We start from the raw sequence: 24708 nt of genomic DNA, 5'->3' as shown, positions 1-24708 counted from the left end.
GATCTCCGACTCGCAATCAATAACATAGCTTACAATTACAACTCTCATCTCGACTCTCCAACGACTAATGTAAATGCACTACATACTATATAAAGTTGCAATAACCGACCAATAAACCTGTCATATGAAATTTTGTCCCGCGACTTGGGGATTGGGTGATCCCGTCCGAGAATCTTCTGGCGTGGGGGCCGAGCCACCCTCAGTTTCGCCAAATATATCTAGCAAACCTGCCAGTCGAGCTTTGTTCGGCGCCCTTTTGGTGACATAGTCACGCAGAGATGTCTTGAGGCTTGGCTGCTTGTCAACAAGCTCTCGTAACTGATCTTTCGGCAGTTGAAGGAGGGCATTGAAACTTGAAGGTGCGGTCTCTTTTGCACATCGAATGAAGCCTTCCCACAATGGTGGATTAGTCCAAATCTTCTTTGTGATGAGGCGTGAAAGAAGCGTGGTTGAAACGAAGCCGACCAGGGTCTTATACACCTTAACTGCTTGAATTACCTACAAGAGCTCGATGATCAGCTAAGTTTGACCTAAATAGACACTTGGCTTACTGTTCTTAAGAATAAAGTAGGTAATACAGCTTCGTCCACAAGCTGTTGCATGACCGCGCCGAGCACTTCGGAGCGGAAAATGTCTGTCATTGAGAAGCATATGCCTATTGCTGAACCGAAGAGTCAGTCATCTTCGGCGCGCAAGTAGGGTGAATACACGTACCTTCCATCGCACTCTTCAGACCGATCTCCTTTTCACATTGATGTAATATTACCATCAAGCGATCAGGAGGCAGCAGTTCGCTGTGTCTTACTCGTGGTAGATTAGAGCTGACGGTCCCGAAAGTGGAGGGCGGAACAGCGACAATGGAAGTGAATACGTTTCGCACGATGTTTTTGTTCTCTGGTTGTCCATTCAAAATTGAAACTATACGTGGCAAATGTCGAATGATGTCTGCCTATTTAAGTGCATCAGTTACGCTGCGGGCATTGCTCCTAAAGACGACGTACCCTGTCCATCTCGGCGATAATTGGAATAAGGAATCGAGCATCGAGGACCTGCTCGTTGATCAAAGCTTTAACCAAAGCAACAAGCGTGGGACTCGCACGTCCGTTTTCAGTGAATATCGTCAGAACACGCAGTGCAAGTGACTCTGAGCCAGACGGGAGCTGTCGCATGAGTGTCAACAGTTTCCCGTTATTGGGGCCAAGTGATTTGATCAATGCGGTTATGAGATCCTGAATGGCTTCTTGCACTGTGATGTCCATTTGGCCATAGGCGTTGAATAACCTAAGACTAGTTAGATATGAAGTAAGCCGTACCGACTCTAAAACTTACTCTTCCAGAAACTCAGGAACTTTCACGGATAAGGCGAACAATAATTCCACGTGCTGAAGAACTTGAGACTTTTGAGCGGGTAATTCTATTCGCTCTGGCAGGTAAGCAGTCTGAACTAAATCATCGTCTGGTATTTGTCCATTCTCCGCAGCTTCGCCTTGGTCATCTGGAGCTTTTCCACTATCTGGAGTAGCGGATGATTTTTCTTCGACTCGATCATGATCCTGCTCCTCCATGAGAATATCCTTCTCCTGTGGTAGGCTGATGTCTTCAGTTGTAATTTGCGTCGTTTCCTTGTCCTCCTTGTCCTCCTTCCATGGTCTCATGCGCCCATCAACGGATTTGTATTGGAGCTTGCGCAGCATTTGCAGAGCAAAATCGCGGATCATCGAATCCATAGGCTGCACGTTGGGCACCCAAGCCTTAACGACATTGATGGCAGCAGCCCTCGTTTTTTTATCTGATATTTGATTGTAAGTATTTAAACATATTCGAGTGAATAGAACTCACCTGGATGGGTCGTTAGCTCAAGTAGGATGTTGAGCGCCTCAGTCCTCAATGATGGACGTTGAAGAACAAGTCCACGGAGCGTGATAAACCCGATTGTGACTTTATCGCTGGATATAGAGATGATTAGGAAAGGAGATATAATCATACGGGAGCGACGAGTAATTACCCTGAATCATCAACGCACAAATCCCTCAACAGACCCAGGACATCAGGAGGAACGGTAGGAAGGTCTAATAGGAATCTGGAAAACGTTCGATCTCTGCCGTCTAGAAGGGTCTGATATGAGGCGACAATTCGATTCAACCATATATCATAATTAGGCCGCTGGATAATTAAGGTTAACAGTTTGAAGATGAGCGCATGTATCATTAACTCACCCAGCCTTCATCCTTTTTAGAGCGTATTTGGTCGTTGTACCATTCTTCATTCATCCAAGTTGTGGCAAGTCGCACCCTACACCTATGAGCTAGATCCGCGGAGAAATAAGGGATACGAACCTCGAAGGAAAATTCGCCATGATATAGTCGCATAGCGTCTGTCTTAATTGATCCTGACGAACATAAAAACCTTGAATATGTTCCTTCATGTCTTCCTCTGCAGTCTCTTCCTTTGGCGGCTCGGCAACCCGCGTTATCATCCGTACCAAGAGCAGCATCCATACTTCATTCGGCGAAGTTCCTCCAGCCTGTAATGAATCCGCCGGTAGCTCATCTGCCCCTGTCCATATTCGCGCTGCGGAGTTGGTAACCAGCTCCATACGATCGTCTTCTGGCAAGTCTCTGGGTGCAGGAAGCTTGAATTCTATGGCCTGAAGCCCATTAAACTCATATTCGGCGGTGAGTCGTTCATCTTCCACAGCAGGCTCATTGCCAGAAAGCTTTTTGCAATTATATCAGAGATGATTTATCGTGAAAGTAAAAAATGCCCACCTGAGCATTTAGAGTTTCAGGTTCAAACTCGAGCTCATCCTGATCAATATCCATTTGGAGAGGATCGACAGGTTCCTCTGCTTTGACTATGGGTGGGGTGGAACGCGAGGGCGGAGTGGAGTCTCGTTCTCCACCAAGCTGAGAAACGAGCTTTCGTGGACCAGTAGGTATATTTGGAGGCATGGAGGTAAAAGGGCTAGCGGTAGGTCCTGCAGAAGTTGAGGCAGCCGCAGATAGTCCGCGTTTTTGTCGATGTTGCAGAACGAGGCCCTCAAGAGCCGATTCTGTAAAACTTTCAAGGTTGGCGATAATCAGGTCGGTAATTAGGGAAGGAGGCAGTGATGTAAAATCAAAGGCAGCAAGGGTAGAAACAAGGCTGGGTGCATTCAGGGCTTCGGGGTCAAGTTTTGGGCGTTTGGCATCCGAGGGTTGTTCTGCTGGTGTAGATGCGGCACGTTTCCGCGCATCGATGCCATTAGCCTTCCGCCGCTTTTCTTCTCTAGCAGCTTCGTCCATTCGTTGCGCTTGTGCGTTCAGAGTTTCAGTTATCTGCACGCTGAGGGGACTATTAACTGGAATGCAATGCCTGATGGAATTATTATTAAAAACAAAAAAGACCCAGCATACAAGAAAAGCTCAAACCGGTTGATATGAACAAGTAGAATCCTCACGGCCTTCTCCACACTCTTTATTTTAGAAGGAGGAAGATTCTCCAAAGCTGCGGGAGTCCATGGTCTGAGCGCCGATAGCAAGGTTTGCAGCACAGACGATCGTAGCTTCGCGAGCGTGGCCCAACTGTTCAGCATTGCCGAGAGAAGATCTACATCCCTTTCCAAAAATCAGTACTAATATGGCATCATAGCTCACGCACACTTACTGGCTTGAATATAACGTGGCTATAACCCCTTCCAATAACTTCTGCCCTTCAGCCTCGAGCTTCGCAACAGGTATGAATGGGTGATCAACGGGGCAGGAAGAAATGTTCGGGTCGTTTGGTTTTTGAAGCTGTAAATTTCATTAACATTTCAGGAATACAGGTCTCTAATGCTAGAGATGATTTATGGATAACTACCCTAGGATCCTGAACGCCACGCGTCTGGACGAGGATTACGCGCTGGACGAACTTTATAGCTGACAGCTTCACTCCTTCATTTATCATCGACGACCACACAAACTCGATAATCCGATTCTTGCAGGACGTGAGGGTATGCCATGCTGCGGGGTTGCTCCTATTGATGCATCTATGATGTAGTCGTGTGAGGCTTCATTAAAATAGCAGTGTCGTCGCGTCCGGACTCACAAATGTCGAAAAAGAACGGGATATATAGAAGTCAGGCATTGGATAGCCACTTTGACAAAGTGGACACTAGGATCATTGAGTAGTTGTGCTAGTGGTTCGAGAAGTTGTAATGACACTGTCAAGTTCGAACAATGTCGATATACGGTTATGAAATGAAGACTAAACGATGACGAACTCTGAGTACGCTGCTCGATAGAAAGGGACGAACGCCCCAGCGCAAAGTGTAATAGGTCAAGTACCCATCTTTTCAGTAGCGAATCGCCTGAGTTTACGACCTTTCCAATGAGGGTGTGCACGAGGATAGGAATGGGGGCGGGATGGAGTTCAAGGGCTTCACGAAGGGCAACAAGGAGGTTAGCCTGTTCTGTTGTATTCTCAGGAGCTGTCAGCGCAGCCTGCAGCAACTGGAGAGGGTCAACCTGGTTTGTGGCCATGGTGGCCGAACAACAATCCCCGAGATTGCAAGACGCAATGTCGCGGTAACCCTACTCCAGGGTTCTCACGTGCCACTCACTTTGGTCTTGTATCCCCCTCGTTTGAACGTAGCGAAAAATCTTTCATTGTCATTTACCAGCAATCCAAAAAGTTAGCAGTTGATACAAAAGATTTCTCTGTGCATTTTCCATGCGATAAGGGTATAATGAGTACCTTGAATAAAGTTGTCCGTGGAATACTATATATAATGGAAGAGAGCGACGGCGGCAAAGCTGGTGGACCGATAAAGTACAAGTATGAAAAAACTATCAAATTTGAGAGAACAAGCATAAGGTTTTCGGGCCACCAATCGAGATGAACCACATGGCAAAGAGGGAACCATAGTAAAAATCTTAGCAGGTCCTTCATGTACGCTGGCGCACTGCAGATGGATAGCTGTTGGAGGAAGGAAGGTGGGGTGATGACGATGACGCTTGGGTATTATCAAGACTTGGTCGCGGAGCATCAGAAAAGGAGGGTGATCGAGAGGATGATGTGTTGGGATCGCGCATTCGTGGCGGAGGCTGCCACTCCTCATTCGGCGGTGCTCTCTGCACATTCGGCGTCATTCCCTGTGGCAGAGAAAATGCACCAGGAGACCCATGCACGTCAGGTACATGAGGTACACCAGTTTGCATCGCATGTGGTACCTGAGGAGGTAGCGGTTGTCTGTTTCGAGAGTCCGAAACGAAAGGCAAAGTCGGTGATGGGCGTTCAACGGCTGGTGATGCCAGCATAGGGGTGTACCGAGGGATTCCATTGGAGCCATTGTGCAGACCATTGGATGGTGGAGGACGACCTTTGACCTTCATATAAGTTTCGCACTTTTTGAGGAATTCCTTTCCTGGAAGTTCCATGCAGTTCACAAAATACTCCTGATCCTGTAGTACTTGAACAAATTCCGCCGGGACAAGGAAGAACTCGTCTTGGTACTCAAGGAGATTTGTAACAACCCTAAGTGCTCCGAAGGTCTCATCGCGCACAGGGTCACGACCTCTTGCCCTCATGATGCTCGGAGCAATCACAGTTGCGAGGTTAGGAAGGTCCATCAAGTTGCCCGTCTCAGAATCCGTATGGGCAAAGGATGCGACCCACTTCAAGAAAACAAAGATAACTTCCATAGTATCTCGGTGGGGTTTCGGCATGATAAGTGATATATAGTGAAGGTAACGTTTGCGGTCTTCGTCTGACGGTAGATCTATAAGAAAGAAAGACTTTAGCCTTGGAATAGCATAAAGTACAGATATGAATCACTTTGGGAAGCGGCGAATAACCGATGGAGCTTGAATGTCATTAACGGCTCTGGAAGAAATCCCAAAAACTTCTTTAATAAAGCCGCAAGCTGGACGGGATTATCCTGTGTGAAATCGACCGAGGAGGGGTCACGATCAATGGCTTCTATAGTTGCATTGAGCCGTTTGATGTTACCGTTCTTGCGGAAGATACCCTCTACCGACATATCTGGATCATAAACAATCAGGCGCCTGTCGAACGCAAAATTAGCTCAAAGAACCCACCCATAGTCCTCATTGCAGAGATAACGTCGTCGATAAAACTGGGTACTCGAAGGGCACTTTCGCTTGCACCGAGTAAGGAATCAGCGCCTTCTCTCTCGACTAGGATGTCGAGTCGTTCGCCGAACACTACTAGGGGCAAAATAAGGGTCTATTGACATCAGAGTGATATGTAACACACCCTTCTTTTTGGGGTTCTTTTTGTCAGGTTTGAACAGCTTCTGCCAGAAACCGCTCTTCTTGGGTTCTACCATCTCCAATATCTCATCCAAGTCGAAGCTGTCCTTCAAGGGTGATCGCATCAGGGCAAGCACGGCAAGGTGCTTCACAAGAGCGAGTTCAAGCGGATCGAGTCTTGAGATGTACGGAAGGGAAGTCTCTCGCGGAAGGGATCGATGTTGCTCGCGCGCCTGTGCTGCCTCTACGATCGATTGTATATCACCCAGTGAAAACGCTTTACCATCCTTGGCAGGCCCAAGTGGGTTTTCCTCTCCCCCGGTCGGTGAGTTGGGTGCACTCTCTTCCAGGATCATGACTTCATTGTTATTGCGGCTGAATGCAGGTCGTAGGGCCTGTCCAGTCGGTGGGTCGATGGGAAGCTTAGAAAGGTTAGGTTTAGCATATTGTTGAGGAGGAGATTGGGCAGGAGATTGAGAGGATTGAGAGGGGGGCGGTTGAGCATATGGAAGCAGGGAGTCTTGTTGTGAGGATGATTGTTGCGGTTGAGGCGATTGCTGAGGTTGAGTTGGCCTGGGACCTGAACTGGGCAAAGCATTGTTATTACCATTTGCATGGTGCTGATAGTGCTGGTGAGTATGATACTGGTGCTGAGCCGTAGATTCCTGTGACCGTTGCCCAGATTGACCAAGATCGGACGGGTGGGCGACTTTACCAGCCGGACTTTCAATAATTGTCGACCGCTTGGGTAGGCGAGCAGTCGCTGATGATTTACGTTCAACATTGCTCACCCGCCGGTATTCGGAATTACGATAAGGATCAGAAGACGCCGGAGGACCTTGATCCCCGTGTGCGGTAGCAACTGTAAGGAAGCGGTAAGGATCAGCTCAGATGCGTTTATAATAGATATACACACCAGGGGATAAGGGAACAACACCCTGCTTTTTCAATAGCAAATATAAGCGCCTCAACGCCACATTGAGTAGGAATGCATATTGCTCAAGTCGCTGAACAGGTTGGAAACCACTTTTGCAGCTGGACTGGGCATGCTCAGTGCAATATACAACTTTGGGTACCTCACCAAACGAGGGTGTTTCTACCACCGAGTCGGGATCAAATACAAAGAGTTTTACGTTTGCAGGTGGACGGCGTGCAGAAGAAGGTTTTGCGGGTGGGGTCACATTCTCTTTGGTGTCTTTCTCGTCTCCACTCTTCGACGACTGATCCTTGAGCATTGGTATCAGTGCCACTTTACCGCAAACTGTACACTGTATACAGTTCGAATGCCATCGCTGGTACGTGCCTAGCCTCACACAATCCTCCTCCACCGTTTGGTTACACTTGACACATAAATCTGACGGCGGGTTTTGGGACGATACTCGGTTATCGCGTAAGGCAGATGGTGCAAATGGCGATTCTCCGGCATTCTCAGGTGCTAAACTCCGAAAACCATAGGTAACTCCTTGTGTACCAAAGTTGACTGCACCATGTGATGATGAATCCTCTTGATAACCTTTGATCATCCGCCGAGCGCCCGGGTTTCCTCCTGGGATTGCAAGCAAATGCAGCTTGTCCAAAAACGACGTCATAGCCTCTCTTGCACTCTGTTCTCTCTCCAGCTTTAGCGCCCCCGTTAACGCAATCCTGATAAGGATCTTCAGGTAATGTGCCAGACCCGTCACTAAAGCGAGTAGCTCTTGTGTCATGCCCATCCTGCGTGCACCAGTCTCTTGGGTATGCGATAATAGCGTAAAAAGCTCAACGGTTTTTCGGCACAACATGCGAGATTCGCGGACATGGGACATGCCTATTTTCGAAAGTAAGATATCACGCTCTTCACCACCCTGAAGTAGTAACTTACCTTTCATATTGAGCTGAGAGAAGTGGAACTCAAGATCATCAATTGTCGCAAATAGCACCTCAACATGCAGAATAAATTTCTCTGCCATGCGGATTGCGTCCAAATACTGGCCATGGCTGACTTGTCGAAGCATATCCGATATACAGGCCGCGCTCGACTCTTCAAATGCAGATAGAACGCTATGAAAGAGGGATTTGTCAATTGAGTTGACAGCAGAGCACTGAGGTACGCACGTCCAGATGCGATACACTTGCTGTTCCATGCGAACCTGTTTCTCTTTCAAAGAGCTTGCAGTTTCTTTTCGCTCCTCTTCAACGTAGGCCGGTTCTTGCGACTCTCCTTCGCCTGTTGCGCTCGTAGGTCGCCGTGACACGACTTTGACATTCCAGAACTGTAAATTGATCTTAGTTGATAATTAAGAAACGACAAAAACTGAGTGAATCACCTTATTGATCATATAACATTCTGGGTGCCAACACTCATCTCGCATATTGCGATTGATCTCCACAAACTGCTTCAGGATAGCACTGTTGCATCCCGCACACTTGGTCGCAAACCTCGTCGAATAATGGAAGTGGCAGTAGATATCCCCCTCATGCTCATAATAAGAGTCTTGCGGACCAAACAATGTAGGACAGACTGAGCATGTGAAGTGCTCTACGTGAAATTTCTTGTCTATGATAACAAATTAATAAACCGGAAATGAATTGACAAGTTTTATTTTAAACACTTACTGCACGCAGTGATATAGCTTCCTCTAAGAGCCATGCCACATTTAGCACAAATGAGGTTTAGCCTGCGGAAACAATCCCGTTCACACAAGGGAAACTGCTTCCCATCTGAACCTTCAATAGGAAAGAATTTGAGGGCTACCACTTCACCACAATCCTTCAAAAAACGTTAGTCCCAATTTGATTATGAACCATGTGCAAAGCACTTACCACACATTTGAAGCAGTCTAGATGATAGACAGAACCAAGGGCGCGGACAAACTGTCCATGCATGGGCTTGCCACAAGCCGAACACGTTCTATGAAATAGATGAATCAAAAGCATGTTAGTGAATATGACGCGCAATTAAGAGGTTCAGTTTATTCAGATGATCGTACTCACGTCGAGGCTAGGCTTGTAGGGGTCGTGGAAACAGAGCCAGCTTGCTTGACAGCACTGGATTGAGATGAAGATGCAGATTGGGCAGATACATGAGAGTTAACACTCAGATGCTGATCTGAATCATCAGAATGACCAGAAGATGAAAGGGGTTTAAGGTTCAATGCGCCTCCAGGTGTTGATGGTCTACTGCTGCTGGCAGAAGAAAGAAAGGCTGGTGACGGCCTTGGAGAAGCCGCGAGGTAACTCGGGCTCTGAGGAGACGAAGACACGCCGTGATTCAAGTCTTCGCTACGACTTTGAGGTATCCGAGTGTTGGAGAGATTGCGATCGGGATCCGGGGCGCCATACGTTGCTGATCGTGTGGGAGCATTTGGACGTTCCAACGGTCGAGCAGCGTTTGGGGAAGAGGTATTAGGAGAGATTCTCGGATAGGATTGAGGTTGGACTGCGTTTTGCGGAGTGCGAGCTGCTTCATTGTCTGGAGAGACTGGTGGAGTATTCTTCGGTGACACAGCGCTCGCCCATGGCGACGGAGCCTGTCCGGAATCATTTTCTCTGCTCATGGCTGGGAGCCAGGAGAGTATTTGCTACTCCGTGAGGAAGCGCAGGGTGAAGAGTGGGTGGGGGTTCGAAGTAAGTATGAGGACAAGATGTGCCAGAGGGATGCAGAATGCAAACTTGGCTGATTGGCCCAACTCTTCACTTGTGTCACGCTCGTGATACTCAGTCGTCACGTCCGGACACAGGCGCTGTTGCCCGTCGCTCTTCCTGGGCTTTCTTCATCATTTTCCCCTGAAAGGTAGTGAATGAGATCAACAGACAGTCCCAGAACAAGCAGCCATGTGCCTCACGTTCTCCAATCCCAGTGATTCTTACCCCCAGATCCCCAATCGGCATCCACGCCGCATGCCGTTGTTCAACTGGTCCACTGTTCTCACATAGGCACACACCATTCTTCACTTGTAGCTTAAACTCGACAAAACAGCCTTCGGAGCATCTAAAGTCGCTTAGATCGATCGACAATCGGGATTATCGCTCCATTCTCCATTCTATCAATTGAAGCCAGCCACACCGAATAATATAGTGACGGAAATAACCCGGGAATCAAAAGAGTTGCTATACTACCTACAGTTGTGCTCGACGATTCTTTATAGAGGAGTGAAGGTTATACAAATCTTCAGCAGCTTTAGCAATTTCTTGTACAAACTCTGCATTGGGCATTTCCTTCCTAGAGGTGATGGTATACTGCAAGTAATCTGTGGCGATCGTCAGAAACCAAGGATGCAAGAAGAAGGCAGTCAACTGACCATCAAAACCAGTCATATAGGCAACACCAAAGCCATCAGGAACGACCTTTCAGGACAATATGAATAGGACGAAATCCTGATAAAGAAAGTAGACCTCACCTCGCCCCACCCGTATACAGAGAAATGTTTTGAGAAGATAGCCGACGTGCTCAGCACCCAATGGCTTGACCTCTGGAAGACAGGGTCATTGAATATTGTTGGGACCTCTTCTCCCGATTGCAAGAGCTTCTTTAGGCCTACATTTCACAATCATTGGGTTTTAATTCTGGATATCGTTCAAATCCAGACAACGCACCAAACATGTGGCGGTCAACGCCTTGCGCATTGCCAGCCAACTTGGCAAGCGCAACATGTTTTTGTGTCGCAGCATCGAACAATTTCTTTCTCTCCTCATGGGAAACGCTGATATCGTCCATGCTACTTACCCAAGCGTCTGCTTCACTCGTCACAACTCTGATTGCTTCTGTGCGCCCTTTATAGAACTTCCTCGTTGTTGCGGCCTCATACGTTCCACCATACCTCTTCTTATCTCCCAGGAACCGCCTGAAAGCCAACTGCACGATCATTTGTGCCCACGAGTCCGGTGATACACCAAATTGTTTAATAGCTTTTTTGCCGTATGTTGTTTTGTGATAGTTGAGGGTTTGACTCTCGATAAGTTCACAAGCGGCAGCATCAGCCCTCTCAATGGCATTCTTTGTGGCGGGCGTAATTTCAAAATCCAGGGGTTGAGGAACAGGAGAGTCGAGCGAAGCGGGCGCACCATGATCGAACTTCGGGTCATATGTAAGATCTAGTACTTCGTCACATAATCGAACAGTGGGAGTTCCGTCCATGACTGAGTGTTCACCGACCAGGCCAGCCTCCGAATTGTCGAAAACAACAAAGTTCACTGGCTTGTCCGACCAGCGATTGCGAAGGCCGCGCGGTACGCCATCGACGATGTCACCATGCCAGAGAGCGCGAGAGTTATGAACGAAATTCGAAGGTATGGAATCATCTAGAGAGATGATGAACGCTGCAGAGTTTATGTCATGAAGAATTCGCGTATTTGTTGGCGTCGACGCGAGTTCGTTGTAATCCTATGCGACAGTCATCATCCTGGGTGATTTCAATCACAATGGAAATCATACTTTTGCCCACACATCACGATTTGAAGCAGTCAAAATGCCTACACCAGGATATTCCATAGTCGTATAGTCGTATATGTACTGAATTTGTCTTTCTGAAGCGTCACAGAAATGACTTATGCCAATGTAGAGGAAGCTCACTTTTCAAGCTCCTTGGTTCCAAGTACACTCCCGTTATGTGTTGCGTCGACCTTCCAAAACCTGTTCTTCCGAATGACAATAATATGTCCACTTTGGCGGGTCTCTCCATGTTTTGCGTACGAGACACTCCAGTCCAACCCACCAGGTCCCGGAACACGACAGCAATCAAACATCCACCTGTTGTAGTGTGAGGTCAAGATCATCGGTGAGAAGCCAAAACATGTTGCCTGTAGGAATCCATGCAAAGAGGCCCTTCCTTGGTTGCGTCGGGTGGGATTAAACCCTGCTGGAGTTGTTCGCGGAACAACATGGCGCCACGAGCAATAATGGCTGCTCTTCCAGCTGGGTTTTGCGGAAGGTGTGCAGGTTGAGAGTCAAAGCCATCTAAGGAGAATGATTAGATATACGTTAACACAAATAGTTGCACAAAAGCGCGAACAATAATAAGAAACATTGACGATAACCTGTGGAAGAAACTATATTGGGCCGGAATGGAGCAACGAAGCTTGAATGAACATACCGAATCCCTATAGCCCTGGTAGCCTCCATCGTCCCACCACTGTTCTAACCAATGATGAGAATTCTCGTTGTGCTTCAGCAACCTGTCATGCAACTCTGCGCCTTTTCCTTTCTCGAATTCATCAATCTTGTTGACCACAGCTTCGAACTCTGCATCGGACCAAGAGATAGGTTTCAAACTTTCCTTTAATCTTCCTAGGGTATCTGTGAGTTTTGGCACGGGAAGTTTGGGTAGAGTTGATTGTCCAGCAAAGGTGACAGTGGACGGAATATCGGGTGCAGCGGCTTTCCAGTTAGTTGGCCGTTGGGTGAGTCGTATTGTTGAGGAGGCCATCGACCGCCAATGGGACAATGATGGGATAAAGCAACGAGAACGGCCGATGAGCATCGCAGTATCAAGTATGTGAGTACAGGCGCCAATTATAACAGCGTTGATCTGCCGAGCCGAACCCGATAATCACATGATATCATCACCGCGGATGGGAACAGGAAACTTGGTCAGAACCCCGTCCATTGACATCACTCTACTGTATATCACCAGTGGCCATGGCTGTTGAGGATGCCAGCCAAAACGACGCGAAAAAAAAGAAGACTGTTCCTCGAGGAATGGTGATGGGACCGGACGGGAAACCGTGCAAGATTTGCACGGCGTTCCGCAACTGGACGCCACGAGCAGCCAATCATACCGAGTCCGATGGGTCAAACAAGAGTCGAGCGAATGGTACACAAGGACCCTCGTCCGTGACGTCAATGATGGCTGCACTGGCTGGTGGCACCGCCAAAGCACAATCCACCACCCCTGTTCGACCCGACGAACCACCTCCAGGCTGTCCTCCAGACGTCGAGCAGCTGGGACGCGCAACATGGACATTCCTGCACACGACTGCGGCATATTACCCGGATAAACCAACGCCCAAACAGCGAGCCAACATGCTTTCACTGTTGCATGCGTTGCCAATTTTATACCCGTGCACGTGGTGCGCTCAAGACTTGGGAGAGAGCTTGGCAGCCCATCCACCTGATGTCAGGAACAGGACGGCATTGAGCCTGTGGTTGTGTCAGAGGCACAATGAGGTGAATGAGAAGCTAGGAAAGGAGACATTTGACTGTTCAAAGGTTGACGAGAGGTGGAGAGATGGGCCAGCGGATAGGAGCTGCGACTAGATAGTACTGTGTACGCTGTAGATGCCCAGCCGAAAATAGCATGCCGCAACCCTGCAGGTCCTTTTGCTGCTTGAGCAACTCTACCTCCCGTCTCTATGCTCTCTCGCTTTTTCTTCCGTGTTGCTGTGGCAGCTGTGCTCGTCGTCTCTCTCGTCGCCCTCCGGTTCTTCTTTACCGGATCTCACAAGTTACTATACACTGACACCTACCCTTTTGAGACTGGGGAACGACTCCAGCAATATATTCCTCCGAGGCCATATCCGCCACCGTTGAGGCCAGATTCTTCCAATGATCCATGGAATCAACGAGCGCAAAGAGTCAGAAACGCATTTGTATACGCCTGGCAGGGATACAGCAAGTATGCAGCAGGTCGGGACGAGTTAACCCCCATTGACGGAGGCAGCGTTAACAAGTAATTTATTACGACATGCTGACTAGCCTCTCACGTTTCCATTGATAACCTTCATATCTACAGTTTCAATGGATGGGGTGTAACATTATTCGACGCCCTTGATACTCTGTGGCTCATGGGCCTCCATGATGAATTTAGCCAATCCCTTCATTTTGTCGCAAAAACAAATTTCACTCTGGACGAGGCTCGTGTTTACTTCTTGCTGTTCTTGACAAAGCGAGCTGACATTCTTCACCTTGCAGGACAAGTATGCGCCCTTCTTCGAAACCACCATCCGTTACCTTGGTGGTCTCCTCTCTGCATATGCTCTATCGGGAGAACCTGTCCTTCTTTCTCGTGCAGACGACCTAGGGCGAATGCTCCTCCCCGCATTTAATACAACTTCTGGGCTACCCAGATATGCAGTAAATACTGTAACGTGAGCGCAAGCATATACCTCTGGGTCGCAACAATAATTCGTTTTGTTTCAGTGGCCAAATAAAGGATGGATGGAATCCGCATGTGTTGTATGCAGAAGCCTTGAGCAACCAGCTTGAATAGTACGGGCCCGATTCTTAAGCAACTCAGAGGCTCATTTCCACTGACACAGTAAGTATCTTGCACATCTAACCGGCAGGTCCGAATATTTTGCCAAAGTAGGGACTGTCATTCCGCTCTTGTCGTATCCTATATTTGAATCGCCAGACAGAAAGCATCATGCAACTCATGTACACGGCTGAGACCACTAATGGCTTGTATGCAACCATGTGGAATATGCAGAGTGGCAACCCTGCAAATAGTGAGTCAGGTTTCTTGGTTTCTCTTTCCGTTAATCTCCCACTCGCTTTCAATAGAACATTTCTCTGTCGGTGCCTATGCAGACAGTGCATATGAATACCTTCTCAAGCAGTACCTCCTAACTGCGAGATCCGAACCACAAGGTCTCGAACTATGTGCGTATGAACTTGTTAGTATTTTCCCGGACATATTTGATTCTCTACCCTCAGATCTCAATTCGGTGAATGGAATCATCGATAATCTACTTTATATAACCCCCGTTCGCAACCTACTCTATGTCACTGACACCAACAGTGGCATTCCAACGCATAAACTAGAACATCTTTCATGCTTCCTTCCAGGCTTACTTGCCCTCGGCATCTTAAGCCTCCCAACATCATCTACGACCGGTTCCTCGTCATTTACAAAAAAGGAGAGACAATTGCATATTTGGGCAGCGCAGGGTCTTGCGGAAACCTGTTGGGTTATGTATCACGACTCAAAGTCTGGTTTGGCACCAGACGAGGTCCGTATGCTAGACTTCGAAAATTGGTCAGAAAATAAGTTTGCGCGAGCTATGACAGCAGAGGAAGTGAAGGAGGGACTATGGATTAATCAGATGGGGAAATGGGAGAAGGCAGGAAAGCCCGGTGGTACACCACCTGGCGTACCCTCGCTTGGGCAAAGTGTAGAAAGGAAAGAAGATTCAACGCAGAGAGAATATCAGCCAATCAAGGATTCATATTTATTGAGGCCAGAAGTATGTTACATCTCATCTATTCTACATGAGAAACCGCTGCTGAATGAATCTTCATAGACCATTGAAAGCTTTTTCTACATGTGGAAATTGACCAAGGATCCAAAATGGCGTGAAAGAGGATGGTCAGTGTGAACACCATATTTTACGGGCTGTACATTCTGATTTTGGTTTCATCACAGGTCAATTTTTGAAGCTATTGAGAAACACTCAAAGACAGAATTCGGCTATGCTAGCCTATCCACTGCTGACTCGGATAAACCTGTGCTTAAGAACGAGATGCCAAGGTATGTTACCTTCTTCCCAGACCCTTGCCCGTCTCATTTTTTTCAATGCGTGGTAGTTATTTCATGGCAGAGACGTACGTCCATCTTCATTTTATCAAAACCCACATTCCGCTGAAACCATAGTTTGCTTTTCAGGCTAAAGTATCTATACTTATTATTTAGGGAAGACGACATTGTGTCGCTGGAGGATTGGGTCTTCAATACAGAAGCCCACCCCTTTCCAATATTTAACTGGAGTCCTTGGGAGAAACAGGAGTATAACATTACCGTGTAGCTTATATACCTTGCAAGATATTGCAGTCACAAATGTACAGATTTATACAGACACCACCTTCTCAACTCCGGGTGGAAAGACGTAACCTCCCTGTCGACGAACTTCATCGAACACCTCCATCACCAAAATCATTTTCTGATGTGACCAAATCTCACTTTCCTTCTTCCCATCTCTAATACATCTCGCAACTTCATCTGCTTGAAAGTGCCAGCCTCCACCGACGTAATCACCAAACCTAGTTACATGTCGTATCGTTCTACCGGTCTTGTCATGGTGCTTGACTGTGAATTCTTTTGGACAGTACAGCGGAGAGGAGATGTTGACCGTGCCACGCTCGTACCGAACATTGCAACCGAAAGAAGAGATGCTATTGACATTAATGCTCGCAGTGAGGATAGCTTGTGCGTCGGGGAAGTTGAGCGTAAATGATGTGTTTGTGTCGACGCCTGTAAGAGGCGATTTGAGCATCAATCCTGAGATCGAGGTCGGTCGGGAGTTGTGGTTTGAAGAATGCTCGAAAATACATATGATCGCCTATTATTTCGTGAGTACGAGCCATTATTAACCGTCGAGACTATGCACACCCAGACCATGACATAGGGGCCCCTAGTGACGTCAAATATTTAGCACGACGGTCCAGAGTTTTTTGGTGGTTGACTTACAGGTCGAGCAAAGCACCACCTCCAAGCCTGGGGTTGAGGATCCGGTGCTCAAGAGAAAGTTCTGATGCAAAATACTTGATATGGCTGTCAAAATCTAACCGAAACCTTTACTCACTGTCAATGTGAAAATCTCCTGACAGATCAGCATGCAATGTTATAGGCCTTCCTAGGTCCTCTTCATCTATAACCTTCAAAACCTCCTGTGTAAGGGGGAGGAACCTCGTCCACATGGCTTCCATGACGAAAACTTTCTTTTGCTCAGCAATCTGAAGCAAATGACGAAGTTCTGCACTGGTGGCAGTAGAAGGCTTCTCGATAAGTACATGTTTGCGTGCTTCGATCGCAGCCAAGGCTTCCTCGTAGTGGAATGTATGAGGGGTAGCGATATACACGGCATCGACATCCTGATTAAGGCTATAGAGTTAGCAAAACCTTATAATCACATACCGTGATTTACTTACCGAATCCGCATAGACATCGGCGTAGTTTTCATATGCTTTGATGTTCTTATCTCCTCCGGCTTTGGCATCAATGAATTCTTGAGCTTTTCCAGCGGTGCGCGATCCTACAGCGACGACTTTATGGATAACGTCGACCACATCCCGACTATGTCACCCAAAATCAAAAAACGATGGTAGTATAGGATGGGTTAATACTTCACGTTTTAGGGTCCAAGAGGATATCCTGGATAGATCAAGCCGATCAGGGCCGTCAGGAATAGATTCGACTTAATATTCAGCCTACCTCGACAAAATCCCCTGCAATCCGTCCTGTCGATATTATACCCCAACGCAGAACAAATGGTTTAGGATTGGACATGGTATGAGGGAGGCAAGGTTAGAAAGACCAATCAACCATTTCTGGTCATATTTGCACAGTGGTGCGAGTTGCTTGAATATTGCCGAGAAAAGTCCATTTAGTGAAGTGAACTCCCATCTTACTCGCCTTGAACGCAAATGTCCTCCTTGCCAGATCTCGAACTTGTACGCGAAGGCGTATCAAATCCCCAATCGCCTCTCGCACAGACCCTTTCCATTCTCTTCGAACCATCTCCCATCCTCCTGGTTAAACTCGAGCCCCAGCTTTCCACATATCTCAAATCTCAATCTCTCTCATCTCTCTCATCTTACTCCCAGCTCATCGATCTCGCCCTAGATAAAATTAAGAAATGGGACATCTCATCGCAATCCGAATTCATCTCGGGTCATCCGAGGATAGGCGAGACTAAAAACCTATCGAATCTGAGCGCGGCGGAGCAAGGCGCCACTGCGGTAGTTAACCCGACACCGCCAGAAGTCCTAGCACGTTTAAAGCATCTGAATGCTTGTTATGAAGCTGAGTATCCGGGTTTGAGATATATCACGTTTGTGAATGGGAGGAGTAGAGCGATAATTGCGGAAGAGATGGAGGATGTACTCGGGATTGAGCGTTCACGCTCACCAGATGAGCCACCCTTAGCAGAATTCACGTCAAAAGCGCGAGGCAGGGGAGACGAGAAGTGGCTGTCTGAACTGAGAAGGGCGGTAGAGGATGTCGGAAAGATTGCAAAAAGTAGGTTGGAAAAGTTGCAGGCTTGATAAGCCATGAAACCTCCTGTGTCACCCACCACTACTCGAGATGGTAAGCCCTTGCAATTCTAGTTCGGTGATAATAAAATACATATTACAGCATAGATAAATTATGAGACCTCTTCCATCTCGTCATCATCCTCATCATCATAATCTTCATCCAACTCCATACTAGGCCCAGATGAATCACCAGGAATATCGGGCACTGGGACATTCTCGGAATTGATCTGTAATGAGCGTTGAAACACTTTCGTAACGGCAGAACATGTAAAAGACGTACATTCTCATCTTTAAAGTTCTCCTTCAGCTCCCACATACCATTAAACTCTCCGCTCCGGTGTAAGAAAGCAATTTCGGACAACACATCCTTGAGATAAGCTTCAGGTTGTTGTGTTTTATCCCGCAATGGCCGTAGACCCCAATGTGGCGTATCGCGGAAATGAGAAAAGAGTTGATCCAGGAGTTGGTTCCGTGGGATGCGAGCCATGCGCTCGAATCCTCCTTTTGCGGGCTTTTGTCTTGTTTTCTGTGGCGACCGTAAGCCTCAACTTGTGGTCGAAGATAAGAAACGCATACGATGAGGTCCCTGAACGCGCCGCCACTACCGACACCCACCCCACTACTAAGCCTATTAATCCCACCACGTCCGCCAGAAACCCCAGCATCTTCGATCATTCTGATTTGTCGTTGTTTTGTATTAGCCTTGATATGCCGTTCGCGCATCTGCTTTCTGTAGTTCTCGGTAAACGAAGGACGGAGGTTGCACTCGTGTTTTATCCGCCCCGTAAGGATTGTTGTCCGCGCTCTTGAATTGAATGGGGTGTTGGTCCCATGGACGGACAAGGAAGAATCTTTTGGCCTCTCCGCGACAACTATTTGGTTTTCTACGGCCTCATTTACCATGTCTAATTCATAGCAGTCTGGTTCAGCACCGGTTGTAGCATAGGATGTGGCGAAGTTGAATGTAGGACGATTAGAGTGTTGAGACGCGGGTGGAGGCGCTGGAGATGCCGATGGCGCAGGGCTCCCATTAGCAGTTTCTTGACTATTGGGTGGGGCAGGTTCACGGTTTGGTGGGAGGAATAAGATGAAGCGCGGTTTACCTCCGCTTGGCGGTGTGTAAACACGTATTGTGGCGAGGTGAACGTCTTCTGCGTTCACTGAAGCCCAACGCTCTAGAAGAAACTTAGGAATCTGAAGAACGTAGTTAGATTTGTATGGCCCTTGGTTTTGAGATTGCACGAGAGGACCTTGACGAGCCATACGCGCCCACTGCCTTGGTCGAGCATAAGGTGTTCATCGGGATCTGGTTGGGCGTCGTCATCGTTGGCGACTTCCGCGTCGAAAGGTTTCTTCTCATCATCCAGGGGACCTTCCATGGGCAATATACAAACGAGGCCACAAAGGCAGGAGACGAGGTGGGTAAGTCAGTTGTTTGGTTTGAATGATGACATTAGCATCATCGCCACAGGACTCATGGTCAAGTTCACATTCTGACCCTTCCTTGGCTTTCGAGCGAGCGCCCACTCAGTCAGCCTAGGCGGTAACGCAGAGAAGCAGTATTTTTTCGTTTTATACAAACTACATATATATATTGACAACGAAAACATTTGCACCGTCCTATCGAATACTTAAACACTAAACACAACTTAGTCCATCTTTCTATACTTACATGCACTGTGATCCTAGCCCAGCTTCATGCAGGTCTCGATGTTATGTTATACAGGAACCGTTCGTGAGCTCATGTCTGCGGTTTCTCTTTCAGCTTTTTTCTAGACGCGAAATCAGCCCAGCATTGATGGGAGTCCTATATAATATACCTGCAATGCTTTTCTCCTGCGTTCTTCATATTCTGGTGGTAGCTGAGCTCTAATCTCCTGAAGCATTTCAGCTATCAAATCTTCTTCTTCATCTGACAAAGGCCCGGTAGCTTCCCGTCGTACTATTGGAGATGGTTTATTTCGAATTTCAGAAGACGAGGTAGCTTGCGGTGTGGGTGGAAATTGATTGTTTCGAGTCTCCGGAGGCGCGTATGTTGATGGTCGGCTGTTTGACGTACTTGACTGTGCGTTTGGTGACCTTGGTGTGGGTATGAAAATGGGGGGTACAGCCTGATTTCTTCGTCTTTCATACCCTTCTGCTAGCCTACTTGCCCAGGCATCTCGTTCAGCCCTTCGTTTGGTTAACTCCTCTTTGGAGACTTTTGGATCGGCCTTATTTCCCCAGGCATCATAAGCCTGATGTCCGATGAGAATAGCTACACTGGACGTAGATTAAACAATATGCACCTTTCGCCTGTGAGGGTCGCTTAGTGTTTCAAAGGCGTTTTGAATCTGTGGAAAGATGCTCGGGCTCAGTGCAATGGGGTGACCCGAAGAGATACTTACTAGATGAAATTGGGTCTCTGCCGCCCGACGGTCTGCAGCACTCAAATGAAGGCCGAGCCTATCTGGATGAGTCTGTAGAACCTTCTTCCGATACGCTTTGCGCACTTGCAGGCTATTTGAATGAGGTAAACCTAGGCATGATCGAATTTACTTACCCTCGTCAGACGACGCGGACTTGTCGACCCCTAGTATATCATACAAGGACTTATAAGGGGGCATTTACCGGGATAAATCAACAGCCTTATTGGCGGGAGTTGAATGTTGAGTGTTCGGAATGGCGGAGGTTTAAACGTTTATGTTTGGCCATCAGTTCATTGACACCGTCGTGACCCATTTCTGGTAATTTCTGGCGCTGTTGATGGTTGATGGTTGCTTAGGGCATATTCCAGGCACCTGTGCCCGGTGCCGGTGTGGGAGGATGTGGGCCCGTATTTGTCTGAGTGTTCGAGCTATACCTCAAGGTATGGACAATCGGAGATAGCGCCTACATGGAGGGAAACACTTTATGACGTAGATACTGGGACGCGAGGGGATATTCGACGGATTTCTCAGATGTCACCTTCGTTCGGGGTGCATGAATACAATGTTCGAATGCATTAATTTAACATCTTCGTCTTTATTATCTAAGGCGTTGAGTCGATGTTCCCTTCACGGTGGCTGATCGTGGCCATCCTTGAATAAGGGAAGATCTGCTGTGGGAACGTCAACCAGTTATCTTCCCCTTCCTTCTAAAATGTAATCGCATACTTACTCAAGTGGCCATGCCTGAGCTGGACAGACAAGTGGCTGTGCACTTATTTAAGCCGAACTGGTATCGAGGTATCACTTACATTGCTATCCAAGTTCCTTTCGACAGAAGCCGCTCGTAATCATCATGGACGCAGTGGAAAAGGCTAACGAGGCCCGTCAAAAGAATTGGTATGTTTTCTTGTCCTCTGGCTGTCCTCATGCCTCATCTGACCATATTCAAAGGATCAAGGATAGGAAAGTTGGCGAGGGTGCCTATGCTGTTGTATACCAAGGTCAGGTTTATTGAGATGATGTCCCCGTAAATCTCACCTTAGGTATCAGGACGAGAGGCTACTACTGGGCGGAAGGTAGCGGTAAAGAAGATCAGAGTCGGACAGTTTAAGGATGGCCTTGACATGTCTGCAATCCGAGAGGTGAAATACTTGAGAGAGTTGAAGCATCAGAATGTCATTGAAGTTCGTCGCTTTGGTTGGCTTGCAGCTTCTACTCAAAACTGACTCCTCGGTAGCTGCTCGATGTCTTCTCGTCTAAAACCAATCTAAACCTCGTTCTAGAGTTCCTTGACTCTGACCTTGAAATGATCATCAAGGATCGCTCACTTGTTTTCCTCCCTGCCGACATAAAAAGCTGGATGGCCATGACCTTTCGTGGACTCGAATTCTGCCATCGAAATTGGATTCTCCATCGTGTATGTTCCCTCCTCATGCTCCTCACCAGCCACTTACTCCTTCGCAGGACCTGAAACCGAACAACCTTCTCATTGCCTCCGATGGTCAACTCAAAATAGCCGACTTCGGTCTCGCACGAGACTTTGCTGACCCAGGTTACAAAATGACTTGTCAAGTCATCACACGATGGTATCGCCCTCCAGAACTCTTGTATGGCGGTCGGTATTACGGTACTGCTGTTGATATATGGTCTGTGGGGTGTATTTTTGCAGAACTTATGTTGCGGATTCCTTACCTTCCTGGAGAGAGTGACATGGACCAGATAAAGACAATATTTCGAGCATTAGGTACTCCAACAGAGGAAGATTGGCCTGTAGGTTTTCCTATCCTTCTTCCTATTATGCTCACTTTACTAAAATGTTTTGTTTCCACAAGGGACATACGAAATTACCAGATTACGTGCCCGTTGGCCAGTTCCCCAGAACTCCATTACGAGACCTCTTCACCGCCGCAAGTGCGGACACTCTCAATCTTCTCAATAAATGCCTTATATACGAACCTCGCAAGCGCATATCGGCTCTAGATGTCAGTTCCCTTAGTAATTACAAATGTCTTACCTTGACTCGCACTTTTAGGCTCTACATCATCCATATTTCTTCGCCCTGCCTTATCCAACTCATCCCTCAAAGCTACCAAAATGTTCAACGGTTTTAAATAGACCCCTCGACGAGGTTGACGCGAACGTTGAGATGAATGCCACTGGTCCTGGTGTCAAGGCCACCAGTAAAGGTCTCAAAAGAAAACTGGCATCACCCACAGAACTCAAGGCCAGGTCCATTGCGAGACGGCTGGACTTTTCAAAAGCACCACCATCGTCGCCATGATAGTTTCAGATGACATAGAGTCAATAATATCTCACTGCTTTTTTCTTGGTGGAGATCTCGCCGTCTGTGCTTTTTTTTCGAATTGCGATCCTCCTCCTTTTTCTGGATTGATAGAAGATCTCCCGTGAAACTACTACAGTTCGACTAGAACAATTGTACAAGTAATAATGATCAATATATATCAGATGAGAAACGCGAAACGGAAATGGGATCAAGGTGGGGTAACGGTATCCGAATGAACCGAGGGTCCAAAGGATATATGGTATGTGTTGTGATTGTCGCATTGAGGAAAGCAACAGATAGCACACGGAGAACATTATGACGACAACTCATGAGGGCGCCCTCTAACAAAACCTTGTACAGGCCGAGCCTAATAGGCGTCGTGACCAAGGCAATTCACAAATCGTACACTTCGCGCCCGCAAAACAATGCCGTTTGATGTCGACTCCGGAGGTCTAGCACCAGGGTTTAGGAGCTTCGCAGGTCTGGCATTTGGTTGTTGCTGTCGCAGGATTTGATAGGAAGCATTCGCCACATGTCCATCCACCCCCCGATGAAGTTGAGGGTTTCTTCAAGCCAGCAGCGGCCCAGTCGAATGATTGGACAGAATTGGAAAGTTCCACAGTTACGCCATTGCAGGTGAAGTCATAGGTAGGAAGTGATGCCAGAGGAAAAGCTTTGGCTGTTTCGTTTACTTTGACATTCCCGCAAGATAAGGATGAGGGGAAGGTGAAGGTAAAAGAAGGTAGTGATGCAAGCGGTTGACTCCTTGCAGTATCCTTCACACTTTTTTGGGTAGGTGTGGCAACGGGATAAGCGACCTGCGGAGATGCGCGGACTCCATTTGTGATGGAACTGATCGCTCTATTTTCTGACACTGGCGGGACAGTGATAGCGACACTTGAAGTGAAGATAGGTTGGGCAACTGGCTTTGGTACCTCTAGCTTAGCCTTGGGTTCCGGCACTGGCGATGGGGGAGTGGAAGTGAATTCTGGTTGTACGCTGAATCGCAGTTTGCTGGGTTCCTTTGGCATATTGAACTTGGAACCCAAGTTCGGTTTTGTTGGGACATGTGCTCCTGGAGTGTGTGAACGTGATGTCACAGGCTTCTCTTGTGTCGCCTTCGCCACTTGAGAGGAAGAGTCTTCATATTCCTTGTGCCCATTCGTCAGTGGTTTAAGCCGTTTGTGTGCCGGAGCTTCCAGTTCCTTTGTCACGTCTTTCTGATTGCCCGCCTTCTCTAGATCTGCGGGAGGTCTTGATCGTTTGCTTCCCTAGAGGCTTTGTCAGTTCTACAGGTCTCCAACGGGGAACAATGAATGACGGACTTCAGGTAGTGTAGCTTCAATGATAGCATGAACCGACATTTCTTTAGCAATCTTGGTTGTGGTCTCTTTCGGCGCCGGTGCAGCGGTGGCAGGCTTCTTAGCCGGCGCGACGCGTTTCCTCTTCTGCATTGTAGGGCGTTTGACTGGATTAGCTACTTCATATGGGTTACGAAGTTCAGCCATAACTTTGTCCTGGGAATTGAAGTTTTTGACGAGGTCTGTAACGTGTTGGGCTGTCTTCGTCCGTCTGACCGGGTTTGATCCTTGGGGTGAGCCAGATTCACTACCGGACGGCGAACCTCCTGTCCAGGCCTGACGCAATGGAGAGGGGACAACGGGAGCCGTAGGCTTCTGTAAAACTTGGGTTCGTTGCCGAACGGGCGTGACAACAGGGGGTGACTGCAGAGACGTCGTCGTCGAAGTTCTCGAGGTGGAATCAGTTGAGGTAGAAGCCACAGGTAATGGAACTTGATTTGAAGATGCACCATTCACGAGTGGAGGGTCCTGT

At 47.7% G+C, this 24708-nt stretch overlaps 9 protein-coding genes across 9 annotated transcripts; 3 read left to right on the top strand and 6 right to left on the bottom strand.

Moving 5' to 3' along the window:
* Positions 1–49: 49 nt before the first annotated feature.
* On the bottom strand, positions 50–4503 carry AGABI2DRAFT_206048 (hypothetical protein; the record flags this gene model as incomplete). The annotated part of the gene is made up of 15 exons (XM_006461902.1): positions 50–498; positions 552–661; positions 715–949; positions 1002–1281; positions 1330–1789; positions 1840–1946; positions 2006–2163; positions 2217–2292; positions 2337–2716; positions 2769–3354; positions 3411–3596; positions 3646–3773; positions 3841–4009; positions 4069–4183; positions 4244–4503. Coding segments are annotated over 15 exons (3628 nt in total), but the record flags the coding sequence as incomplete, so codon positions are not given.
* Positions 4504–4907: 404 nt separating this feature from the next.
* Positions 4908–9769, bottom strand: AGABI2DRAFT_118817 (hypothetical protein; the record flags this gene model as incomplete). The annotated part of the gene is made up of 11 exons (XM_006461901.1): positions 4908–5740; positions 5797–6003; positions 6060–6188; positions 6238–7095; positions 7150–8040; positions 8095–8273; positions 8328–8485; positions 8540–8769; positions 8829–8982; positions 9036–9123; positions 9207–9769. 11 exons carry the CDS (start codon positions 9767–9769, stop codon positions 4908–4910), a joined length of 4290 nt encoding a protein of 1429 aa, XP_006461964.1.
* A 520-nt stretch (positions 9770–10289) lies between these two features.
* On the bottom strand, positions 10290–12782 carry AGABI2DRAFT_193306 (hypothetical protein). Its single transcript, XM_006461900.1, has 9 exons — positions 12305–12782; positions 12224–12248; positions 12012–12168; positions 11785–11961; positions 11647–11734; positions 10809–11595; positions 10613–10749; positions 10514–10559; positions 10290–10462 (listed from the first exon to the last, which is right to left on the bottom strand). Exons 1-9 carry the CDS (start codon positions 12689–12691, stop codon positions 10332–10334), a joined length of 1935 nt encoding a protein of 644 aa, XP_006461963.1. The 5' UTR covers positions 12692–12782; the 3' UTR covers positions 10290–10331.
* Positions 12783–12801: 19 nt separating this feature from the next.
* AGABI2DRAFT_193305 (hypothetical protein) lies at positions 12802–13538 on the top strand. Its single transcript, XM_006461899.1, has one exon. The coding sequence runs from the start codon at positions 12850–12852 to the stop codon at positions 13465–13467; it is 618 nt and encodes a 205-aa protein (XP_006461962.1). The 5' UTR covers positions 12802–12849; the 3' UTR covers positions 13468–13538.
* A 24-nt stretch (positions 13539–13562) lies between these two features.
* AGABI2DRAFT_206040 (hypothetical protein) lies at positions 13563–14748 on the top strand (the record flags this gene model as incomplete). Its single annotated transcript, XM_006461898.1, has 6 exons — positions 13563–13879; positions 14097–14297; positions 14350–14418; positions 14469–14514; positions 14564–14657; positions 14713–14748. Coding segments are annotated over 6 exons (762 nt in total), but the record flags the coding sequence as incomplete, so codon positions are not given.
* An 826-nt stretch (positions 14749–15574) lies between these two features.
* On the bottom strand, positions 15575–17467 carry AGABI2DRAFT_193304 (hypothetical protein). Its single transcript, XM_006461897.1, has 9 exons — positions 17360–17467; positions 17277–17299; positions 17077–17221; positions 16731–17019; positions 16616–16676; positions 16538–16559; positions 15815–16487; positions 15740–15753; positions 15575–15683 (listed from the first exon to the last, which is right to left on the bottom strand). The coding sequence occupies exons 1-7, from the start codon at positions 17432–17434 to the stop codon at positions 15996–15998; spliced, it is 1107 nt and encodes a 368-aa protein (XP_006461960.1). The 5' UTR covers positions 17435–17467; the 3' UTR covers positions 15575–15683; positions 15740–15753; positions 15815–15995.
* Positions 17468–17566: 99 nt separating this feature from the next.
* On the bottom strand, positions 17567–19604 carry AGABI2DRAFT_193303 (hypothetical protein). Its single transcript, XM_006461896.1, has 5 exons — positions 19434–19604; positions 18760–19377; positions 18464–18709; positions 18293–18410; positions 17567–18239 (listed from the first exon to the last, which is right to left on the bottom strand). The coding sequence occupies exons 1-4, from the start codon at positions 19560–19562 to the stop codon at positions 18294–18296; spliced, it is 1110 nt and encodes a 369-aa protein (XP_006461959.1). The 5' UTR covers positions 19563–19604; the 3' UTR covers positions 17567–18239; position 18293.
* A 297-nt stretch (positions 19605–19901) lies between these two features.
* AGABI2DRAFT_118809 (hypothetical protein) lies at positions 19902–20789 on the bottom strand (the record flags this gene model as incomplete). The annotated part of the gene is made up of 5 exons (XM_006461895.1): positions 19902–19955; positions 20004–20420; positions 20472–20516; positions 20571–20674; positions 20726–20789. The coding sequence occupies 5 exons, from the start codon at positions 20787–20789 to the stop codon at positions 19902–19904; spliced, it is 684 nt and encodes a 227-aa protein (XP_006461958.1).
* A 619-nt stretch (positions 20790–21408) lies between these two features.
* On the top strand, positions 21409–24125 carry AGABI2DRAFT_223023 (hypothetical protein). The gene is made up of 7 exons (XM_006461894.1): positions 21409–21488; positions 21543–21592; positions 21642–21775; positions 21829–22008; positions 22056–22361; positions 22424–22573; positions 22624–24125. The coding sequence occupies exons 1-7, from the start codon at positions 21445–21447 to the stop codon at positions 22870–22872; spliced, it is 1113 nt and encodes a 370-aa protein (XP_006461957.1). The 5' UTR covers positions 21409–21444; the 3' UTR covers positions 22873–24125.
* The last annotated feature ends 583 nt before the right edge of the window (positions 24126–24708 follow it).

The sequence above is a fragment of the Agaricus bisporus genome, assembly GCF_000300575.1.
Source record: "Agaricus bisporus var. bisporus H97 unplaced genomic scaffold AGABI2scaffold_6, whole genome shotgun sequence".
NCBI lineage: Eukaryota > Fungi > Basidiomycota > Agaricomycetes > Agaricales > Agaricaceae > Agaricus > Agaricus bisporus.
This window is presented reverse-complemented; position numbering and strand designations above follow the sequence as displayed.

Coding starts and splice junctions, on each gene's coding strand:
- AGABI2DRAFT_193306 (XM_006461900.1), bottom strand. CDS start 12,691: ATGCTCATCGGCCGTTCTCGTTGCTTTATCCCATCATTGTCCCATTGG. Junction 12,249..12,304: donor ACCAGGGCTATAGGGATTCG/GTATGTTCATTC, acceptor TTTCTTCCACAG/GTTATCGTCAATGTTTCTTA. Junction 11,962..12,011: donor CTTTGCATGGATTCCTACAG/GCAACATGTTTT, acceptor ACACTACAACAG/GTGGATGTTTGATTGCTGTC.
- AGABI2DRAFT_193305 (XM_006461899.1), top strand. CDS start 12,850: ATGGCTGTTGAGGATGCCAGCCAAAACGACGCGAAAAAAAAGAAGACT.
- AGABI2DRAFT_193304 (XM_006461897.1), bottom strand. CDS start 17,434: ATGTCCAATCCTAAACCATTTGTTCTGCGTTGGGGTATAATATCGACA. Junction 16,677..16,730: donor AGGAGATTTTCACATTGACA/GTGAGTAAAGGT, acceptor ATTTTGCATCAG/AACTTTCTCTTGAGCACCGG. Junction 16,560..16,615: donor GGTGGTGCTTTGCTCGACCT/GTAAGTCAACCA, acceptor TGACGTCACTAG/GGGCCCCTATGTCATGGTCT.
- AGABI2DRAFT_193303 (XM_006461896.1), bottom strand. CDS start 19,562: ATGGAAGGTCCCCTGGATGATGAGAAGAAACCTTTCGACGCGGAAGTC. Junction 19,378..19,433: donor GGCGCGTATGGCTCGTCAAG/GTCCTCTCGTGC, acceptor TACGTTCTTCAG/ATTCCTAAGTTTCTTCTAGA. Junction 18,710..18,759: donor GCGCGTTCAGGGACCTCATC/GTATGCGTTTCT, acceptor CGGTCGCCACAG/AAAACAAGACAAAAGCCCGC.
- AGABI2DRAFT_223023 (XM_006461894.1), top strand. CDS start 21,445: ATGGACGCAGTGGAAAAGGCTAACGAGGCCCGTCAAAAGAATTG. Junction 21,593..21,641: donor CTATGCTGTTGTATACCAAG/GTCAGGTTTATT, acceptor CTTAGGTATCAG/GACGAGAGGCTACTACTGGG. Junction 22,009..22,055: donor GAAATTGGATTCTCCATCGT/GTATGTTCCCTC, acceptor ACTCCTTCGCAG/GACCTGAAACCGAACAACCT.